This window comes from Macaca nemestrina, chromosome 2, assembly GCF_043159975.1.
Source record: "Macaca nemestrina isolate mMacNem1 chromosome 2, mMacNem.hap1, whole genome shotgun sequence".
NCBI classification, from domain to species: domain Eukaryota; kingdom Metazoa; phylum Chordata; class Mammalia; order Primates; family Cercopithecidae; genus Macaca; species Macaca nemestrina.
In genome coordinates this window covers 184,817,507-184,836,416 of record NC_092126.1, presented here as the reverse complement: position 1 = coordinate 184,836,416, position 18,910 = coordinate 184,817,507, and the positions used below count along the sequence as shown (strand labels likewise).

The window sequence follows — 18,910 nt, the reverse complement described above, 5'->3', positions numbered from 1 at the left end:
TTTGCCTCTCCTTCTAAAATATAGTGGTTTTAGAAAAGTATTTTAAATTATATTTTTCTACAACATATCATAGTTATTGTACATCTTGATTTTAGAAAAGTAGCTACTTTGGTGTTTTTCATCTTAAGCAGCAGATCTGATATCTGCACATTTTAAAGTGAATAAATGCTGCATGGGAAAATGTACCTTGATACTTTGACTCCTACCTCACACAACACAACTAAAAATCAATTCTGGACGGATTGACGATAATATATGTAGAAACAAATCCAATAAGGCTTTAAGTGGAAAACTTTGAGAACAGCTTCATGACCTAGAAATGGGCAAAACTTCCTTAAACAGAACACAAAAAGTACTAACCATAAAATAATTACTAAGCACAAACTACATAAAATTAATGTCTATTTATCACAAGATAACAATAATGGAGCAAAATGGCAATCCATAGCAGTGGAGAAGATATGTGTACTACACCTAAAAAGAACCCATTACCAGAATATATACAGAACTCCAACAAATGAATAAGAAAAGGATCTCCCAACAGAGAATATGCATGAAAACATAAACAGATTCTTTATAAATGAAGATATTCAGATGGATAATAAATGTATGAAAAGAGCACAACATCATCAGCTCTCAAGGAAATACAAAGCAAACTATGTATAACATGCCATCAGTACACACACACCAGAACAGTTAACGTGGAGAAAAGCAGAGAATGGTAACTGGAACTCTTATACACTGGTAGAGGGTGTAAAATAGTACAGCCACAAAAACATTTGGCAATAACTGCTATAGCTGAAAATATGCAACCCAGCGACCCAGCGATTCCTCTTCTACATATAGAAATGTGTACTTACGTACATCTTCAACATAAAAAAGGGTCAGTTTTACTACACTCACACCAACATAACATTAAAATTTTAATTTTTTTATGAATCCAAAAGTCAGAAAAAAATGTACTTAGTTTTAAAACTTTGCATTTCTTTGATTATAAGCATAGCTGCCTCCTCTAAAATCCTTTCAGAACTGTAGCTCAGACAAAAGAGCATATAGGTTTTTACCACTATCTACAATGGTAACCAAACAGTCTTGACAGAAAAATTTATAGCATTCAGATGTGCTAAAAATAAGGTAATATCAAAATTCTCCATCGAAATTTTCCAAGTGGGCTTTCCTTCTCTCTTATGAAACTTCTACTTTAGTAAAGACTTTAAGAGTTATCTTTTGGAAAACAAGCCAACTTCTGTAAAGAAGAGAGCTTCACATTCTATTTCTTAATAAAACATCTTGAAAAGGTAGTGATTCAAGGTCCTAGCTCTAAGTTGACAGATTCCTTCAGTATAGCTGGCAGTTTCTCATGCCAAGTATGCTAATACAAAAAGCAATGAGTCATAATAATGTGAAGACTTCAGCAAAACCAGATGTGGTGCCAAGCATCACAGATGAGACATTCAAAGAATATCAAGAAATTTCTTTAAAGCTTTTCTGAAAAAATATACTCTTCACTACTTAGGAGATGTCAAAATCTTTTAATATCCACTTAAAAGGCTCACAAATTGGAATTCTTAGATGGGGCCAGGATCTCACAGGAGAGTACGTTCCCTCCAGTTGAATGTTGTTGTGAAATGGACAGTTGTCAATTCCTCAATAATCTGCCTCAAAATCTCAGAGGAAACATTTAGGATACTGAAAGAACAAAACAAAACAACAAATATATAGGCAATCTCTCCCGAACTACGGTCTCTCTCAGAAGAAAAAAAAATACATTAACGAAGAGGCCTATTATGAGCTACAAAGCTTATAAACCGCTGCAAACTGCCAGCCCTATCCACAGAAATACAGAGGTACAATGTTAATCTACTTAAAAATACACAGTATAAAAAGAAAACAAAAAATGTGAGTCCCTAAAATTTAGTTTATGAAAACCCTCACCCCCTACAAAAACAGCGACAGAAGGAAACTACAGCACAGCACTCCAAACTTAATTAAATGTCCTCAAACATTTGGGATATGATAAAATATCTTGAACCATAAATTCAGAAACTAGGGGCAGAAATGGACAAAAAAGCAGAAAGAAATGAGAGTTGGTTGACCTCAGGAAAGAAATACAAGAAAAGACAAAAGTATACCAAAAATGAAGAATTAAGACCACATTATAAAGTGCACAAGGAATTACAGATTCTAATGAAAACATAAGGAATGGAAAAGAAGAAAAAAAAACAGACTAAAAAGAATATTTAGAAAGTAAAAAGGTGAGAATGTGGCTGAAATGAAAGGGGATATAATGGCAAAAAAGTTTCAACTGATGTATAAGTATTAAAAATAAATACACAAAGCAATGGAACAAATATTAATATTAAAAAATAGGCATATAGGATTACCTCAAACTAAAATGCTTTTGCATAGCAAAGAAAACAATCAACAGAGTGAAGAGACAGAGAAAGAGAAAACACCTGCAAACTATGTATCTGGTAAGGGGTTAATACCAAAAGCGTATGAGGAGGTCAAACAACTCAAAAGCAAGAAAACAAATAACTTTAAAAATGAACAAAGACCTAAGTAGGTACTTTTCAGAAAAAGTTTATGAAAACAATCCCCTCCCCTATTATACAAATAGCCAACAGATATATGAAAAAATGTTCTGCACCATTAAACACCAAGGAAATGAAAATAAAACCACAATGAGATATCACCTCACACTTGCTAGAATGGCTATTATCAAAAAGACAAAAGATAAGTGTTGACAAGAATGTGGAGAAAATGGTACCCTTCTACACTATTGGTGGGAATCTAAATTAGTATAGCTGTTCATGAAAACCAGGATGAAAGTTCCTCAAAAAAATTAAAAATAGAACTACCAAATGGTCCAGTAATTCTACTACTGGGTATACATATCCAAAGAAAATGAAATCAATATGTTGAAAAGACATCTACACTCCCATGTTCACGGCTGCATTATTCACAATAGCTAAGATATGGAATCAATCGAAATATCCATCAGTAGATAAATGGATAAAGGAAATGTGGTATATGAACACAGCAGAGTACTATTCAGCCTATACTAAAAAAACAAAAGAAACCCTGCCATTTGCAACAATATGGATGAAACTGGAGGACATGATGTTAAGTGAAATAAGCAAGGCATAGAAAGACAAATGCTACATGATCTCACTCACATGTAGAATCTAAAAAAGACAAACTCACAGAAGCAGAGAGTAGAACGGATTGAAGCGGGAGTTGGAGGGATGAGTTGAGAGATGTTGGTCAAGGGACACAAAAATCTCAGTTATACAGGAGTGATAAGTTAAAAAGAACCACTGTATAACAGTGTATTTACTTAAAAATTGCTAAGAGATTTTTAAGTGTTCTCACCACAAAAACGTTAAGTACGTGAAGTAATGCATTTATTAGTCTGATTGATCCATTCTACAATGTATACACATATCAAAACATAATGTACATCATAAATACATACAATTTTCATGTCATTTAAAAATCATTAAATAGGAAGTATTAAAACTATAATCCAAGAAAATTTTCTAGAAATAAAGGAAGACTTGAATTTACATACTGAAAGAGTCCACTGGATACCAGTGAAAACTAACCTGTAATGATCAACTTCAAAACATATCCTTAGAAAACGAATAGACTTTAAAGGTAAAGAAAAAAATCCTCATGGTCACTGTACAAAAACCAAATGCCTTGTAATGGCAAGAGAGTTCAATTGCCATCAGACTTCTCAAAAAACAATATGAAGTAAGGGAATCATGGAAAAGCACTTTTTTTTAACTCGAAGAAGTAACATTTGAATCCAAGATTTAGATATTATCAAGCAGCCCCTTCAAGCCTAAAGGCCATAAAAAATTTACAAAGTAAGCAGTTTTCAACATGCGAAATCTGCACCATAAGCCCTTCTTAAGGAATCAAGCTATTCAAAGATGAACTTCATCCCAACAATAGACTAGTGGTTGGACTTGAGGAAAAAGACTGACAGTGATCATTTATTATATTTACTTATAGATCTAGAACAGTTAGAGATGGGGTTGAAGAAGAAGAAGATATGATACATGCTGTGTGTTATGAATGTATATTCTGAAAGTGCTACGATTTGGACGTTTGTCCCCATCAAATCTCATGTTGAAATTTATTTATATTATTTTTAAAATTTTTCAATAGCTTTAGGGGTACAAGTAGTTTTGGTTACACAGATAAATTTTATAGTGATGAAATCTGGGCTTTTAGTGTACCCATCACCCAAATAGTGTACATTGTACCCAACAGGTGATTTTTTAATCCCTTACCACCTTCCCCCTTTCTGAGTCTCCAATGTCCATTACAGCATTCTGTATGCTGTCATTTATCCAGAAGGTTAGTCCCCCCTTAGAAGTGAGAACATGTAGTACTTGGTTTTCTGTTCCTGGGTTACTTTACTTAGAATAATGACCCTCAGGTCTATCCAAGGTGCTGCAAAGACATTATTTCATTCTTTTTAAAGGCTGAGTAGTATTCCACTGTGTGTGTATGTGTACATCATATAAATATATATATATATTCTTTTTAAAGGCTGAGTAGTATTCCACTGTGTGTGTATGTGTACATCATATATATATATATTCTTTTAAAGGCTGAGTAGTATTCCACTGTCTGTGTATGTGTACATCATATATATATATATTTTTTTCTTTTTAAAGGCTGAGTAGTATTCCACTGTGTGTGTATGTGTGCATCATATATATATATTCTTTTTAAAGGCTGAGTAGTATTCCACTGTGTGTGTATGTGTGCATCATATATATACATATTCTTTTTCAAGGCTTAGTATTCCACTGTGTGTGTGTGTGTGTACATCATATATATATATATATATATATATATATATTCTTTTTCAAGGCTGAGTAGTATTCCACTGTGTGTGTGTGTACATCATATATATATATATATGTTCTTTTTCAAGGCTGAGTAGTATTCCACTGTGTATGTGTACATCATATATATATATTCTTTTTAAAGGCTAAGTAGTATTCCACTGTGTGTGTATGTGTACATCATACATATATATATATATCCTTTTTAAAGGCTGAGTAGTATTCCACTGTGTGTGTGTGTGTGCATCACACACACACACACACACACACACATATATATATATATAAAACATTTTCTTTATCCACTCATTGATTTGATGGACTCTTAGGTTGATTCCGTATCTTCTCCATTGTGAATTCTACTGTGACAAACATACTAGTGCAGGTATCTTTTTCATATAATGACATATTTTCCTTTGGGCAGGTATCAGTAGTGAGACTGCTAAACTGAATGGTAGGTCTAACTTTTAGTTCTTTGATAAATTTCCATAGTGTTTTCCATAGAGGTTGAACTAATTTACATTCTCGCCAACAGTGTATAAGTGTTCCCTGTCCGCACACAACAAAAAAAGAAGTTTTTTGACTTCTTAATGGCCATTCTGACTAGGGCAAATTGGTATCTTGTTGCAGTTTTAATTTGCATTTCTGTGATGACTAGTGATATTGAACATTTTTCATATGTTTGTTAGTCTTTTGTGTATCTTCTTTTGAGAAACGTCTGTTCATGTTGTTTTTCTACTTTTTAATGGAATTATTTATTTTCTTGCTGATTTGAGTTCCTTGTAGATTATGGACATTCGTTCTTTGTCAGATGTATAGTTTACAAATATTTTCTCCCATTCTGTAGGTTCTCTATTTACTCTCTGTTTACAATGCTGATTATCTCTTTTGCTGTACAAAGCTTTTTAGTTTAATAGAGTCCCCTTTATTTATTTTTGTTGCATTTGCTCTGTCTCGTACTCATAAATTCTCTGCCTATGCCAATATCCAGAACTTTTCCTAGGGTTTCTTCTAAAATTGTTATGGTTTCAGGTCTTATATTTGACCCTTTTCCTGTTTTCAAAACAAAGGTGCGGCTTGCTGCCGGCGCTCATTTAATTTTACATAAACACGCTCTTTGAGGCTGAAGCAAATCTGAGTGATAGTCAATGTGAAAATAAAATATAAAAACTGTTTTTCGAGTTATTTCTAAACAGAACTAACATCAGAATTGTCTGAATCATCAGAATCGCCTATTTCAGAAAAACTGAATTCATCAAACGAATCTTTGACCAACTTTTCAAGAACAATATTAACATCATATGTAGGAACGCTGTTTTCTAGGATTTGACATTTTCAATGATTGAGATTATATTTTGTAAGTGGAAATACCGCTACTAAAAACGGAGTGCTATAAATAGGATAATGTCTTTTGTTTCCAAAGTTGATATACTAGAGCAATGCAAAAATAATAATAACAGGGTGCTATTTTGTGGAAAATTTACTTTGGGGTAAATGATGCAGCCACAAGCGCCACTGGTGAGTATTCTCAGAGCAAATGGGGAAAGGGTTAAGTCTTTAATCCATCTTGAGTAAAGTTTTGTAGACAGTGAGAGATAGGGATCCAGTTTCATTCTTCTGTGTATGGCTATCCAATTTTCCAGCACCACCGAATGAACAGGGTGTCCTTTCCCCCATTTTATGTTTCAGTCTGCTCTGTCAAAGATCAGTTGGTTGTAGGTATTTGGCTTTATAGCTGAGTTCTGTATTCTGTGTTATTGGTACATGTGTCTATTTTTATACCAGTTATCATTCTGTGTTGATTACTGTAGCCTTGCAGTATAATTTAAAGATAGTTAAAGTGATAACCCCAGAGTTCTTTTGTTTGCTCAGGACTGCTTTTGCTATTCAGGATTTTTGGTTTATTTGAATTTAGGATTTTCTTTTCTAATTCTGAGAAAAGTGGTGTTTTTGGCAGGATATGATGGCACACGCCTGTAATTCCAGCTGCTTGGGAGGCTAAGCCAGGAGGCTGAGGTTGAAGTGAGCCAAGATTGCACAACTGCACTCCACACTGGGTGAAAGAGTAAAATTCTCTCTAAAAGAAAGAAAGAAAGAAAAAAGGCATTGGTGGTATTTTGGTAGAAACTGTATTGAATGTGTAGATTGTTTTGGGCAGTATGGTCATCTTCACAATACTGATTCTTTCAATTCATGAGCATAGGAGGTTTTTCTATTTGTTTGTATCATCTATGATTTCTTTCATCAGTGTTTTGCAGTTCTATGTGTAGAGATCTTTCACCTCTTTGGTTAAGTATATTCCTAGGGTTGTTTTTTTTTTTTTCTTTCTTTTTTTGCAGTAATTGTAAATGGGACTGAGTTCTTGATTTGATTCTCAGTTTGGTACATTACTGGTACATAGCAGTAGTACTGATGTGTGTATGACGATTTTGTAACCTGACACTTTACTGATTCATTTATCCAATCTAGGAGATTTTGGAGGAGTCTTTAGAATTTTGAAGGTGTAAGATCACATCATCAGCAAACAGAGATAGTTTGATTTCTCTTTTCTAACTTAGATGCCCTTTATTTCTTTCTCTTGCCTGACTGTTCTAGATAGAACTTCTAGTACTACGTTGAATAAAAGTGGTAGAAGTGGGCATTCTTCTCTGTTCCAGTTCTTAGGAAGAATGCTTTCAGTTTTTCCCCATTCAGTGTGTTGGCTGTGAGTCTGTCATATATGGCTTTTATTATTTTAAGGTATGTTCTTTCTGTGCCTAGTTTGTTGAGAACTTTTTTTTTTTTTTTTTTTTTGGAGACACAGTCTTGCTCTGTCACCCAGGCTGGAGTGCAGTGGCCGGATCTCAGCTCACTGCAAGCTCCGCCTTCCAGGTTTACGCCATTCTCCTGCCTCAGCCTCCCGAGTAGCTGGGACTACAGATGCCCGCCACCTCGCCCGGCTAGTTTTTTGTATTTTTTTAGTAGAGACGGGGTTTCACCGTGTTAGCCAGGATGGTCTTGATCTCCTGACCTCGTGATCCACCCGTCTCGGCCTCCCAAAGTGCTGGGATTACAGGCTTGAGCTGCCGCGCCCAGCCTGTTGAGAACTTTTATCATGAAGGGATACTGAATTTTATCAAATGCTTTTTCTTCATCTATGGAAATTTTTTTTGTTTTAATTATATTTATGTGGTGAATCACATTTATTGATTTGCATATGTTGAACCATCCTTGCATTCTTGGTATGAAACCCACTTGATGCTGAATTATCTTGTTGATATACTGCTGAATCTGGTTTGCTAGAATTTTGTTGAGGATTTTTGCACCTATGTTCATTAGGAATATTGGTCTGCAGTTTTCCTTGTTTGTTGTGTCTTTTCCTGGCTTTGGTATCAGGGTGATGCTGGTTTCACAGAAATAATTAGGGAGGATTCCCTCTTTCTCAATCTTCTGGAATAGTTTCAGTAGAATTGGTATCAGTTCTTCTTTGAATGTCTGGTAAAATTCAGCTGTGAATCCATCTGGTCCTGGGCATTTGTTGTTGTTGTTGTCGTTGGGAGATTTTTTATTACTGATTCAACCTCACTACTTATTACTTGGTCCATTCAGGATTTCTGTTTCTTCCTGATTCAAACTTGTGGGGTTGTGTGTTTCTAGGAATGTATCCATTTCCTCTAGACTTTCTAGTTTGTGTGCATAGACATATTCACAGTAGTCTTAGATCATCTTTTCCAGTGTTCTACACATTCAGAGAAACTTTCTAATCATAAACTACAGAAATGATCTCTGAAAGTGTAGTCTTCATGTTGAAGTTTAACTGCCAGCATGACAGTATTGGAAAGTGGGGCCTAATGGGAGTTGTTTGGGTCATGGAGCCAGATGTCTCATAAATTGATTAATGCCAGCTCATGGGAATCAATTCTAACTCGAAAAGGACTGGATTAGTTACCATGATATGGGGTTGTTATAAAGCAAGTAGGCCTCCTCAGTCCCCTCTCTCTGCACAAGCCCCTTCCCCTTCCAGTTTCTTCCATGAGTTGAAGCAGCACAAAACCTTTATACAATGAGCTGTCCACTCTTGTACTTTCCAGTCACCAGAATTACGAGCCAAATAAAATTGTTTTCTTTATAAAACATCCAGCTTCAGTTATTCTGTTGTAGCCACACTAAACAGAATAAATCAGAGGAAACTGGGTACAGAAGGAAGTGGAAAGAAGTCTAGTTCATTGAATGTTATATAGGCAATAGGTAGAAAATAAAGAATACCATTAAAAATGGACAAACTGGATAGTAAATGATTAAGACAATAGGGACCACAGCCATTTAAAAAAGTATAACCTAGAAAAGCAGCACCTAGAACAAAACTATAAACCTTACCAAACACGAAAAGACACTTAAAAAAAACCCAGAAGGACAGAAAACAATGTAGAAAAATAAACCCAACAAATATAATACACATAACTTTAAAAGATATGGAAGAGTTAAAATGTATCAGTTATAAATAAATGAAAATGGATTTAACTTAGACATTAAAAAAATTTGCAATTTGGCTCATGAAGACCCAAAAATATGCAATATACAAGAAACACACCCAAAACAAAGTGATTCAGAAAGGCTAAAAATAAAAGTGATGGGCACAGACAGACACAGCAGGATAATGAAAACAGTAAGGAATAAATAGGAGGGTATGTGTGTGCTACTGGTGCCAAACAAAGGAGAATTCAAACTAAAAAGTACTATATGATGGGTAGGAAACCTTTAAATGTGAGAAGTCATAATTTAAAATGGAGATATTAGAATTATGAATATCTAGTCAACACAACACAGCAACTTTATAAAAGCAAAACCTCCAGGAGACACAGCAAAGAAAGAGAAAGAACCATACCAAACAGGAGATCAAGTAGATAAAATAAGAATATAGAAGACCAAAACAGCAAAATAAAGATAGATACTTTAAATGCACATCAAACTTTTTACAGTAGAGAGTAAACCTTCTCAACTATATATAGAATATTCACAAAAAAACTGGTCATACATTAGCTTATAAAGAAGTCATTAGAAAGTTCCATAAAGTAGAAATTTTACAATGTTCTCTGACTACAATGCAATAAAATTATACATTATTAGCAATAACAAAGAAAGGTCCTTCCAATTAGAAATAAACCTATTAAACAATTATTGGGTAAAAGAAAAACATAAACCAAAATCACAAAATTCCTAATAAATTATGTAATTGACCAATATTAATCAGTGATATCATTCTTAAGGATGTGATCAAAGTAAAATTCATAGGCTTAGATATTTTTATCAATAAAAATGAAAGAAAAAGTGAATTAAATTGCTAGCTAAAACTAGTAGTTAACAAAGTAGGCCAGGCGCGGTGGCTCAAGCCTGTAATCCCAGCACTTTGGGAGGCCGAGATGGGCGGATCACGAGGTCAGGAGATCGAGACCATCCAGGCTAAACCAGTGAAACTCCGTCTCTACTAAAAAATACAAAAAACTAGCCGGGCGAGGTGGCGGGCGCCTGTAGTCCCAGCTACTCGGGAGGCTGAGGCAGGAGAATGGCGTAAACCCGGAAGGTGGAGCTTGCAGTGAGCTGAGATCCGGCCACTGCACTCCAGCCTGGGCGACCGAGTGAGACTCCGTCTCAAAAACAAAAAAAACCCAAAACAACAACAACAACAACAACAACAACAAAAGTAAAAAAAAACCCCAAAAATTTTAAAATCATGAAAATAGAGATTAATAATGTAGACAACAGAAGAACAATAGCTCTAATAAATCAAAACGAATTTTTTGGAAAAATTTAACACAATAGGCATGACCCTAGCTAATTTAATGAAAAAAGAGGGTGGGAAGCATAAATATGTAAAACAAGAAATGACAGGAGGGAAACAACTATTGGAAAAACACTGAAATAACCATTTTAATAAATGTAAGATTCTATTTTACAGACATCACGACAAGTATATTAGATCACCTAGGTGAATGGGTAATTACCAGGCAAGTATAGTTTATTACAATTGGACCCATTAGAGGTAGAAAGCTCAAACAGACCAATTTCCTGAGAAGAAACAGAGAACATCATTAAGGAAGCATCCTACCAAAAACTCACCAGGCTAAGATAGTTTCACAGAGTGAAACCTTCAAATACTAGATTGTTCATATTCTCTGTAAATTTTTCCAGAGAAGTAAAAAGGAAAACTTCATATTTCTTTTTATTTATATGTATAATATCAATACCTAAGCCCGATAAAGAAAATGCAAAGTAAATTACAAATTAATATCACTTATCAATATTTATGCAAAAATACTAACAAAATATTAGGAAACATAATCCAATGCCACATTAAAAGAATGCTACACCATAACCAAGAGATATTTATTCCAACAATGCACAGTTGGTTCAATATTAGGGAACCCATTAATATAATACAACATACCAATAGATTTAGATAGAAAAACCATATCATTACCTCCATAGATGCTAAAAAAGCTTTTCAACAAAATTCAATATTCTTTCTTGATAAAAACACTTAACAGAAATCGGTGGATACTTCCTATTATGGACCCGATACTGGTATGCCCCCCAAATTAATTGCTGTTGAAGTCCCAACTCTTAATATGACTACAGTTGGAAGTAGGCTCTTTGGGGAGGTAATTAAAATTAAATGGCTTTAATTTTCCTAAGGTGGGGCACTGATCCACAGGATTAGTGTCCTTATAAAAAGAGACATGAGAGAACCTGCTGTTTCTCTCTCCTCATCCCTCCAACCCCGTCATGTGAGGACACAGGAAGGTGGTGGCCATCCACAAGTCAGGAAGAGAGCCCTCGCCAGAAACTGAATTGCTTGGTATCTTGATGTGGGACTTCTAGCCTCCAGAACTCTGAGAAAGTAAATGGCTATTTTTTAAGCCACTCAGTCTACAGATTTTGTTATGGCAACCTGAGCTCAGACACTTTAAATTTCCACTAAGATAAGGAACCTGGAAAGGATGCTCGCTATCTCCACTACTATTTAACATAGTCCTGGACTGGAGGTATTAGCCAGTACAATTAGATAAAAGAATCAACCATAGGCATAAGAATTGGAAAAAAAAGAAGTAAAACTATCTCTATTTGCAGATGTGATTGTATATCTGAAAATCCCTAGAAAGTGAATGATAAAACTAACTGAAATAATTTTAAAAACTCAGTAAAGGCCGGGCGCGGTGGCTCAAGCCTGTAATCCCAGCACTTTGGGAGGCCGAGACGGGCGGATCACAAGGTCAGGAGATCGAGACCATCCTGGCTAACATGGTGAAACCCCGTCTCTACTAAAAATACAAAAAACTAGCTGGGCGAGGTGGCGGGCGCCTGTAGTCCCAGCTACTCCGGAGGCTGAGGCAGGAGAATGGCGTGAACCCGGGAGGCGGAGCTTGCAGTGAGCTGAGACCCGGCCACTGCACTCCAGCCTGGGTGACAGAGGGAGACTCCGTCTCAAAAAAAAAAAAAAAAAATAATAATAATAATAATAATAATAACTCAGTAAAATAGCAGAAAAAAATCAACATATAGAAATATAGTCTTCACATAATTAGGAACCCATTACAGGACATAATAGCAAAACAAAAACACCTCCATCTCCATTGCAACAAAGAAGACAAAATGTTAAGGATTAAGTGTTAACAAACAATGTGTAAACCCTACATGAGAAAAAGTTTAAAACAATCCTTAAAGACAACAAAAGTAGATGTGATGAAAGGAGAAAAAAAAAAGAGCTCTTGGTCTTGAACATGATAACTCAACATCATAAAGTTAATTTATAAATAGCACGATCTCAATAAAAACACCAACGAGCTTTTTTATGGAGTTAGATAAGCTGATACTAAATTTCACATGGATAAACGAACAGGTAGGAAGAGCTAGGAAAACACTAAAAATGAACATTTCTGAAAGGAGGCTAAGCCCTATCAGGCATTAACACACACTATAAAGCCTCTGAAAGCCTTTACAAAACAGTCACATTCTGGTATCTGGATAGATACATCTGTGGAGTGCAATCCAAAGTCCAGAAATAGACCTGAGCACATAGAGAACTGCAGTATATGATAAAGGCAGTATTTCAAACCACTGGGACAAAGATAAACTTTTAAATGCACGGTGATGGGGCAAGTGGTTAGTCATATGGAAAACACAATGAGATCTATACCTCATGCCATACAAAAGAAAAAAACCCCGATGTACCAGGGATCTAAATATAAAAAATGAAATAATATAATTCCGCTACAAAAAAAATGGGTAAATTTATCTTTAGTTGGAATACAGGAAGAGGCTTTCTAACTATGACTTAGAATCTAGATGCAATTTAAAAAAAGACTAATGAATCTAACTGTTAATACATTTTTAAAAGTTTGCGTGGTTGAAAAAAAGTACCATAAACAAAGTCAAAAGACAACTGGCAAATTAGGAGAAATTATTTGTAGCATATACCACCATTATGTTTATAGACTAATATCCCTAAAAGATAATAAGAAACTCCTAAAACCTGAGAGAAACAAAGACCAAGAAAACCTGACAGATGGGCAAATGGTGTGTGCCTGTTGTCCCAGCTACTCAGGGAGCTGACGTGAGCAAATTACTTGAGCCTAGCGTTCGAGGCCAGCCTGGGCAATACAGAAAGACCTGTCTTTAAAAAAAAAAAAAAAAAAAAAAAACTTGACAGAAAAATGGGCAAAAGACAGGAAGAGCTAAAACGTAAAAAAAGAAAAAAAAAAGGGCCGTCAACATATGGAAAAAAACAGTTCAACTTCACTCATAGTAAGAGAAATGCAAATTACAACTATACTGAATACTATTTATCATTATCAATCGGCAAAACTTAAAAGACATGACAACTCACTTTGTTGGGAAGGCTGTGGAAGACAAGCATTTTTATTCTATGGAAATGCAAGCTGGTATAACTTCCAATTTGGCAATGTCTAACAAAGTATGTAATTTACCTTTTGACTCAGCAATTGTACTTCAGGAATCTACACCAAAGACACCTCAAAGAATACAAAAATAGTTTATAACTGTAAAACATCGAAAGCAACCGATAGAATAATTCATAAAAGAGTGATTAAATAAACCATGATACATCCACATGATGGAGTCCTATACTGCTGTAAAAAGAATGAGGACTATCTCTACAAAGTGATGCACAGTGATTTCCAGAAAACACTGATAAGTGGGGGGAAAGCAAAGTACAGAAGAATATTGAAAGAATGTTAAATTTTGTGTAAGAAAGGAGAAAACAGAAAATATAAATGTCATTTGTATAAAAGAGTACAGAAAAGATAAAGACTAATGCAATTGGTTAGCTATAGGGAGTGGGTGGAGATGGGGTTAAAAGGATAGAAGAAATGCACTGTAAAGGGGAGGAACGTCATTTATCTATCTTTTTGTACAGTTTTAACTTTGAGAATCATGTTAATGTTTAACATATTCAACAAAAGAGAAAGAAAACCAATAAGGATGAAGAAAAAAACCTATAATGGAAGATGAACAGAAATAAATAAACCAAACCATGTTTCAAATGAGTAACATAACCACATTGAAGGGCAGGTGGTGATAGAGTAAGAACCAGCCCAAATAATTTTTTAATGTAGTATTTAGACTGTAAGTCCTGAGGTATGAATTCTAGGTAGCAGGCTTCTTTCAGTTCTAGTCATGGGTTAGCAATTCTAAAACTATTTTCTGGTTATAGCACTGAACAAGTAAGTAAATATAGGTAATGGGAGCAAGATTTCTCACTGTCAGAGAAGTGAGTTAGAAAGACAGAGAGGAAAAAGACAGAATGAACCCTATAATGTTGCATTAGTACTAAAGGTATCAGCATAAACTCATGCTCTTTAATACAGACAGATGAATATAAAAAGATATAACACAGGTACATGTACATGCATATGTATAAACAAATGTCTATTTACTAAATCTGTCTGTTGATAGGGCATATGGTAGCTCATTGGTCTAAACCTAGCAACCAGACATTGATTTCTAATACCATTCTCCACTAAAAAGAACCAGGGTTCCTTGAAGAAATGGCTGATTCCAGGGCTGGAGTAGGGCAAGCACAAGATAAATCTAGAATATCCCATGCCAGAATATAAAGAAGTACTCAAAGAATGATAAAGACATCACCAAAGGACACAGGAGCTAGCATGAAGAGGCTCCCACTGGAGATTTGGGACAATCTGAGCACCAAAATAATGACAGGAAAGGGTGATAAGTGATGGCCTAACATACGAATCCACTGACTTCACACTGAGATAAACAAACAAATGGGAGAGAAGGGAAAGATCCTGTTTTCAGGTAGGGAAAAAAAAAAAAAAACCATAATAAATATAGATGGAATAATGAAATTAGAAAATAATTGATTCATACAAGATTAATACATCCCAAATCTAGTGGGTGTAAGTTTGATGAGTAACAGTATATTTCCACCATTTCAAAGAGTCTCCCAATCAGACATATATTGGTTTTGAAGAGCGGCATAGTTACAGTGTAGAAAACTGGTAGACATCACCTTAGCCAAAATATCAAAGTTAACAGCCCCAGAAATGGGACGAATCAATCTCATGTGCCATGATATGATACACTGAGAACATCACTTCTATGGTATTCTTGCCAAAAGTCTGACACTGGAATCTTATCATGAGGAAGCAGAAGACAAACATCCCACAAAATAATTAGCCCATATACTTCAAATGTAAACATCAGAAACACAGAGAGACCAACGAACTCTCTTCTCCTTTAATACTTGTTTTCTAAACGGGCACTGAGAAAACATGATATAGGGGAAAAAAAAAAGATTCAGTGTCATTATCACTGAAATCTTGATGCCCACAATGTATTTGTTTCTATCCTGTAGTTGTCTGCAGACCTATCTTAACCAGAATGTTAAATGACTATTCTTGAATTATCTTTATTTCTCTGCAATATGTTAAGAAACTTTTCTACCACTAACCATAGGCTGCTACCAAATGGAGGACCAGTGGGTATACGGTAGGTGTGATGGGGGAAGGGTGGGTACACACTGAAGCCCAAAAGGGACCATCATTACTCAGGCCCCTTGACCTTTCTGTAGCTTTCCATTCACCCATGAGGAGAACAGGAAAAAGCAATGGAAATAAGGGTAAGCTGAGATTTATTAAATACCTACTACACACCAAACACTGCAAAGTATTACTTCTTTTAATCTTCAGACTGTACAGAAAGTGACTATGTTAAGTCTGGGCAGGTTCAACACTTTGTAGAAAAAGGACTCTCAGCAAGTAACTCCGGGAGCTTTGAGAACTCAGCAAGCCATTTAAAACCTGTGCTCAGAATCTTCCCCATGCCACTCCTCCTCTCTAGCAACAGTGCCGCTATTTATTGTCTAAAGATATAATTCTCTTGCCTTATTTTAACAAAACCACTTTTCTTTATTGGAATTTTCAAAATTACACAAAAGTAGAAAGAAGGAGTAACAATTCCCATCTGCCCATTACTCAGCTTCACCAAGGCGCCCTTGTTTCTCCTATCCTTCTCCCTATTTCTGATATACTTAAACATAAATCCTAGACATTTGAACTTCAGAATGTCTCTAACAAATTAGAACTTAACAATAATTTTAACATTATTACATCTAAAACAGTAATTCTTTACTATCACTGAATGCCCAAAGCTTCAAATTTCTATGATAATCTTAAAAATATTTTCTTTCAGTGGTTAGCTTGAATCAAGATCCAAGCAAAGTCTACATATTACTTTAGGAAGATACGTCGCAATGTAGAACAGTTCCCTTCCCCCTCCTCCTATTTTTTTAAATGCTATTTATATGTCGAAGAAACTAGGTCGTTTGTTCTCCAGAATTTCACATATCCTTAATTTAGACCTTACAGTCAGTAGAATGTATTTCTCTATCTCCCTTATTTCCTGTAAAGTGTTAGAGGGGTGACCAAACTGTGGTTCACTTTTTCTCACTGTTGTTTAAAGAATGCCCAGGTGGTACTGTGTGCTTTCTACTGCATCTGCAGGAGACATTTACTATCCAGTTATCTTCTATTAGTGTTAATATTACAGTAAGTTTTTCTACATCCTCAGGCGATTTGTGTTCCTAAAACTTTGTTCAACACCATATATTCATGCAATATGCACGTGGTGCTCAAACCACCAGGTTAATCAAGAGCTGACTGAGAAGCAACAGAGTTTATCAATCAGCAGCCTGGGAGATAGGGCAGGAATTTTTCCTCTGGTAGGTAAGAGGCCAAAAAGTAAAGAAGAAATGAAGGACTTCACTAGAGATGGAGAGGAGGCCAGAGGATGAACACAGTACGGTATTTAAAGAACAGTATACTGGATTCCTATTATAGTTCTGAAGGATATTTTACACACTGGAACCAAAAAATGTTTCTAAATAAACTCACAGAGAATTCTTAATTGTATAATGGTAGTTCACCTAAAAAAGCCTTACAAATTTTTCCACCTTTCTTGCTTAAGAAATGTACTGATGCCTAAATCAAAGGTTTTTAACCTTGACTGCAAAAGAGATTTTCCCAGGAAGCGTTTAAGATACTGAGGACTGGGTTCCACCTAATCAATTCGGATTCAACTGGTCTAGGATGGTAACTGGGTTTATGGTATTGTTTACTACTTAGGTGGCTCTAATATGCAGCTATAATTGAGAACCACTGCTCTTAATCAAGAACAACAATGGCAACTACCATTTACTCAGCATATATTATGTCTTAGGTGCTGTTCACTTTTCTAAGCACATTACACATACTAGTTCATTCCCTGTGTTTTTCACAAGATAAAAAATGGAGAGGTCAGGTAATCTGGCCAAAGTCACACAGCAAGCTGATGAGAGTTATGCTTTAATCCCAGGAAGTCTGGATCCAAAACTCTTGATTATAATCACCATGCTATACTGTCTCCTAAGCATGAATTATACATGTATTCTTCAACTGCAAATAAAATTATGAGACGAAAACATTTTTAAAAATGAGATAACTGGCCAGGTGCAGTGGCTTACGCCTGTAATCTCAGCACTTTGGGAGGCTGAGGTGGGTGGATCATCTGAGGTCAGGAGTTCGAGACCAGCCTGGCCAACAGCCTGGCCACCATGGTGAAACCCCAGCTCTACTAAAAATCCAAAAAAAATTAGCTGGGTATGGTGGCAGGCACCTGTAATCAGCTATTCAAGAGGCTGAGGCAGGAGGATCACTTGAACCCAGGAGGTGGAGGTTGCAGTGAGCCAAAATTGCGCCACTGCTCTCTAGCCTGGGCAACAAGAACGAGACTTCATATCAAAAAAGAAAAAAAAAAAAAGAGAGAGAGAGAGAGAATTAACTTCCTCCTTCTCAGTAGTACAGTGGCATCTTGGGTAAGGGTACCAATATGTGTTTATTAGGAAAATAAATAAGTAGATAAGAATCTTCTCTTCCCAAAAGACTCAAATTCGAGATTTTTACACATATTCAATAATTTCCCACATAGCACTTTATGCAGCATGGTTATTTCATGTTAATATCAAAAAAATACATCATAGAGACAATGATGTATTTACAGGCACATTTACAAAAAAATGTCCTACCTATTTCAGTTCTGCTGACTCCAATTCCATTATAAATTCTCAAGTAATTAAAGTGACAAGAATCAGAATCTTCAATGTCAAAGTCACCAAATTTGATGCGAACTCTCTCTCCCATCTTTACACGGATCTCCCATTCACAAACAGTGCTGTTGGGATAGGTCTGTGGGTAGTTTATGGATGTAAGGGTTCCACTCTCAGGGCCTAGTACAGTGTGTCCACATCCATCACCTTTAAAAAAAAAAGTGAAAAGAATGATAAATTATTCTCACATATTTTACTTCCTCTATAATGATTTTTTTGTGAAGATTTAAAAATATGTATGACATCAAACATTTTATACCACCCATACTTTCTATTTAATTTTTTTAACAGACAAATCATTGTACATACTCATGGGGCTCATAGTGTTGTTCTGATACATACAATGTATAGTGATCAGATCAAGGCAATTAGCAAATGCATC

General features: G+C 35.5%; 1 protein-coding gene and 1 pseudogene across 2 annotated transcripts in view; both read right to left on the bottom strand.

Moving 5' to 3' along the window:
• Positions 1-18,910, bottom strand: part of LOC105477462 (discoidin, CUB and LCCL domain containing 2) — a 94,486-nt gene that overhangs the window by 54,714 nt on the left and 20,862 nt on the right. For both annotated transcript variants that reach the window (XM_011733968.3, XM_011733969.3), the window contains exon 2: positions 18,448-18,675. In XM_011733968.3, the coding sequence (XP_011732270.2) occupies positions 18,448-18,675 (228 nt within the window). The remainder of the gene's footprint in view (positions 1-18,447; positions 18,676-18,910) is intronic.
• On the bottom strand, positions 8,554-8,649 carry LOC112425900 (small nucleolar RNA U3; annotated as a pseudogene).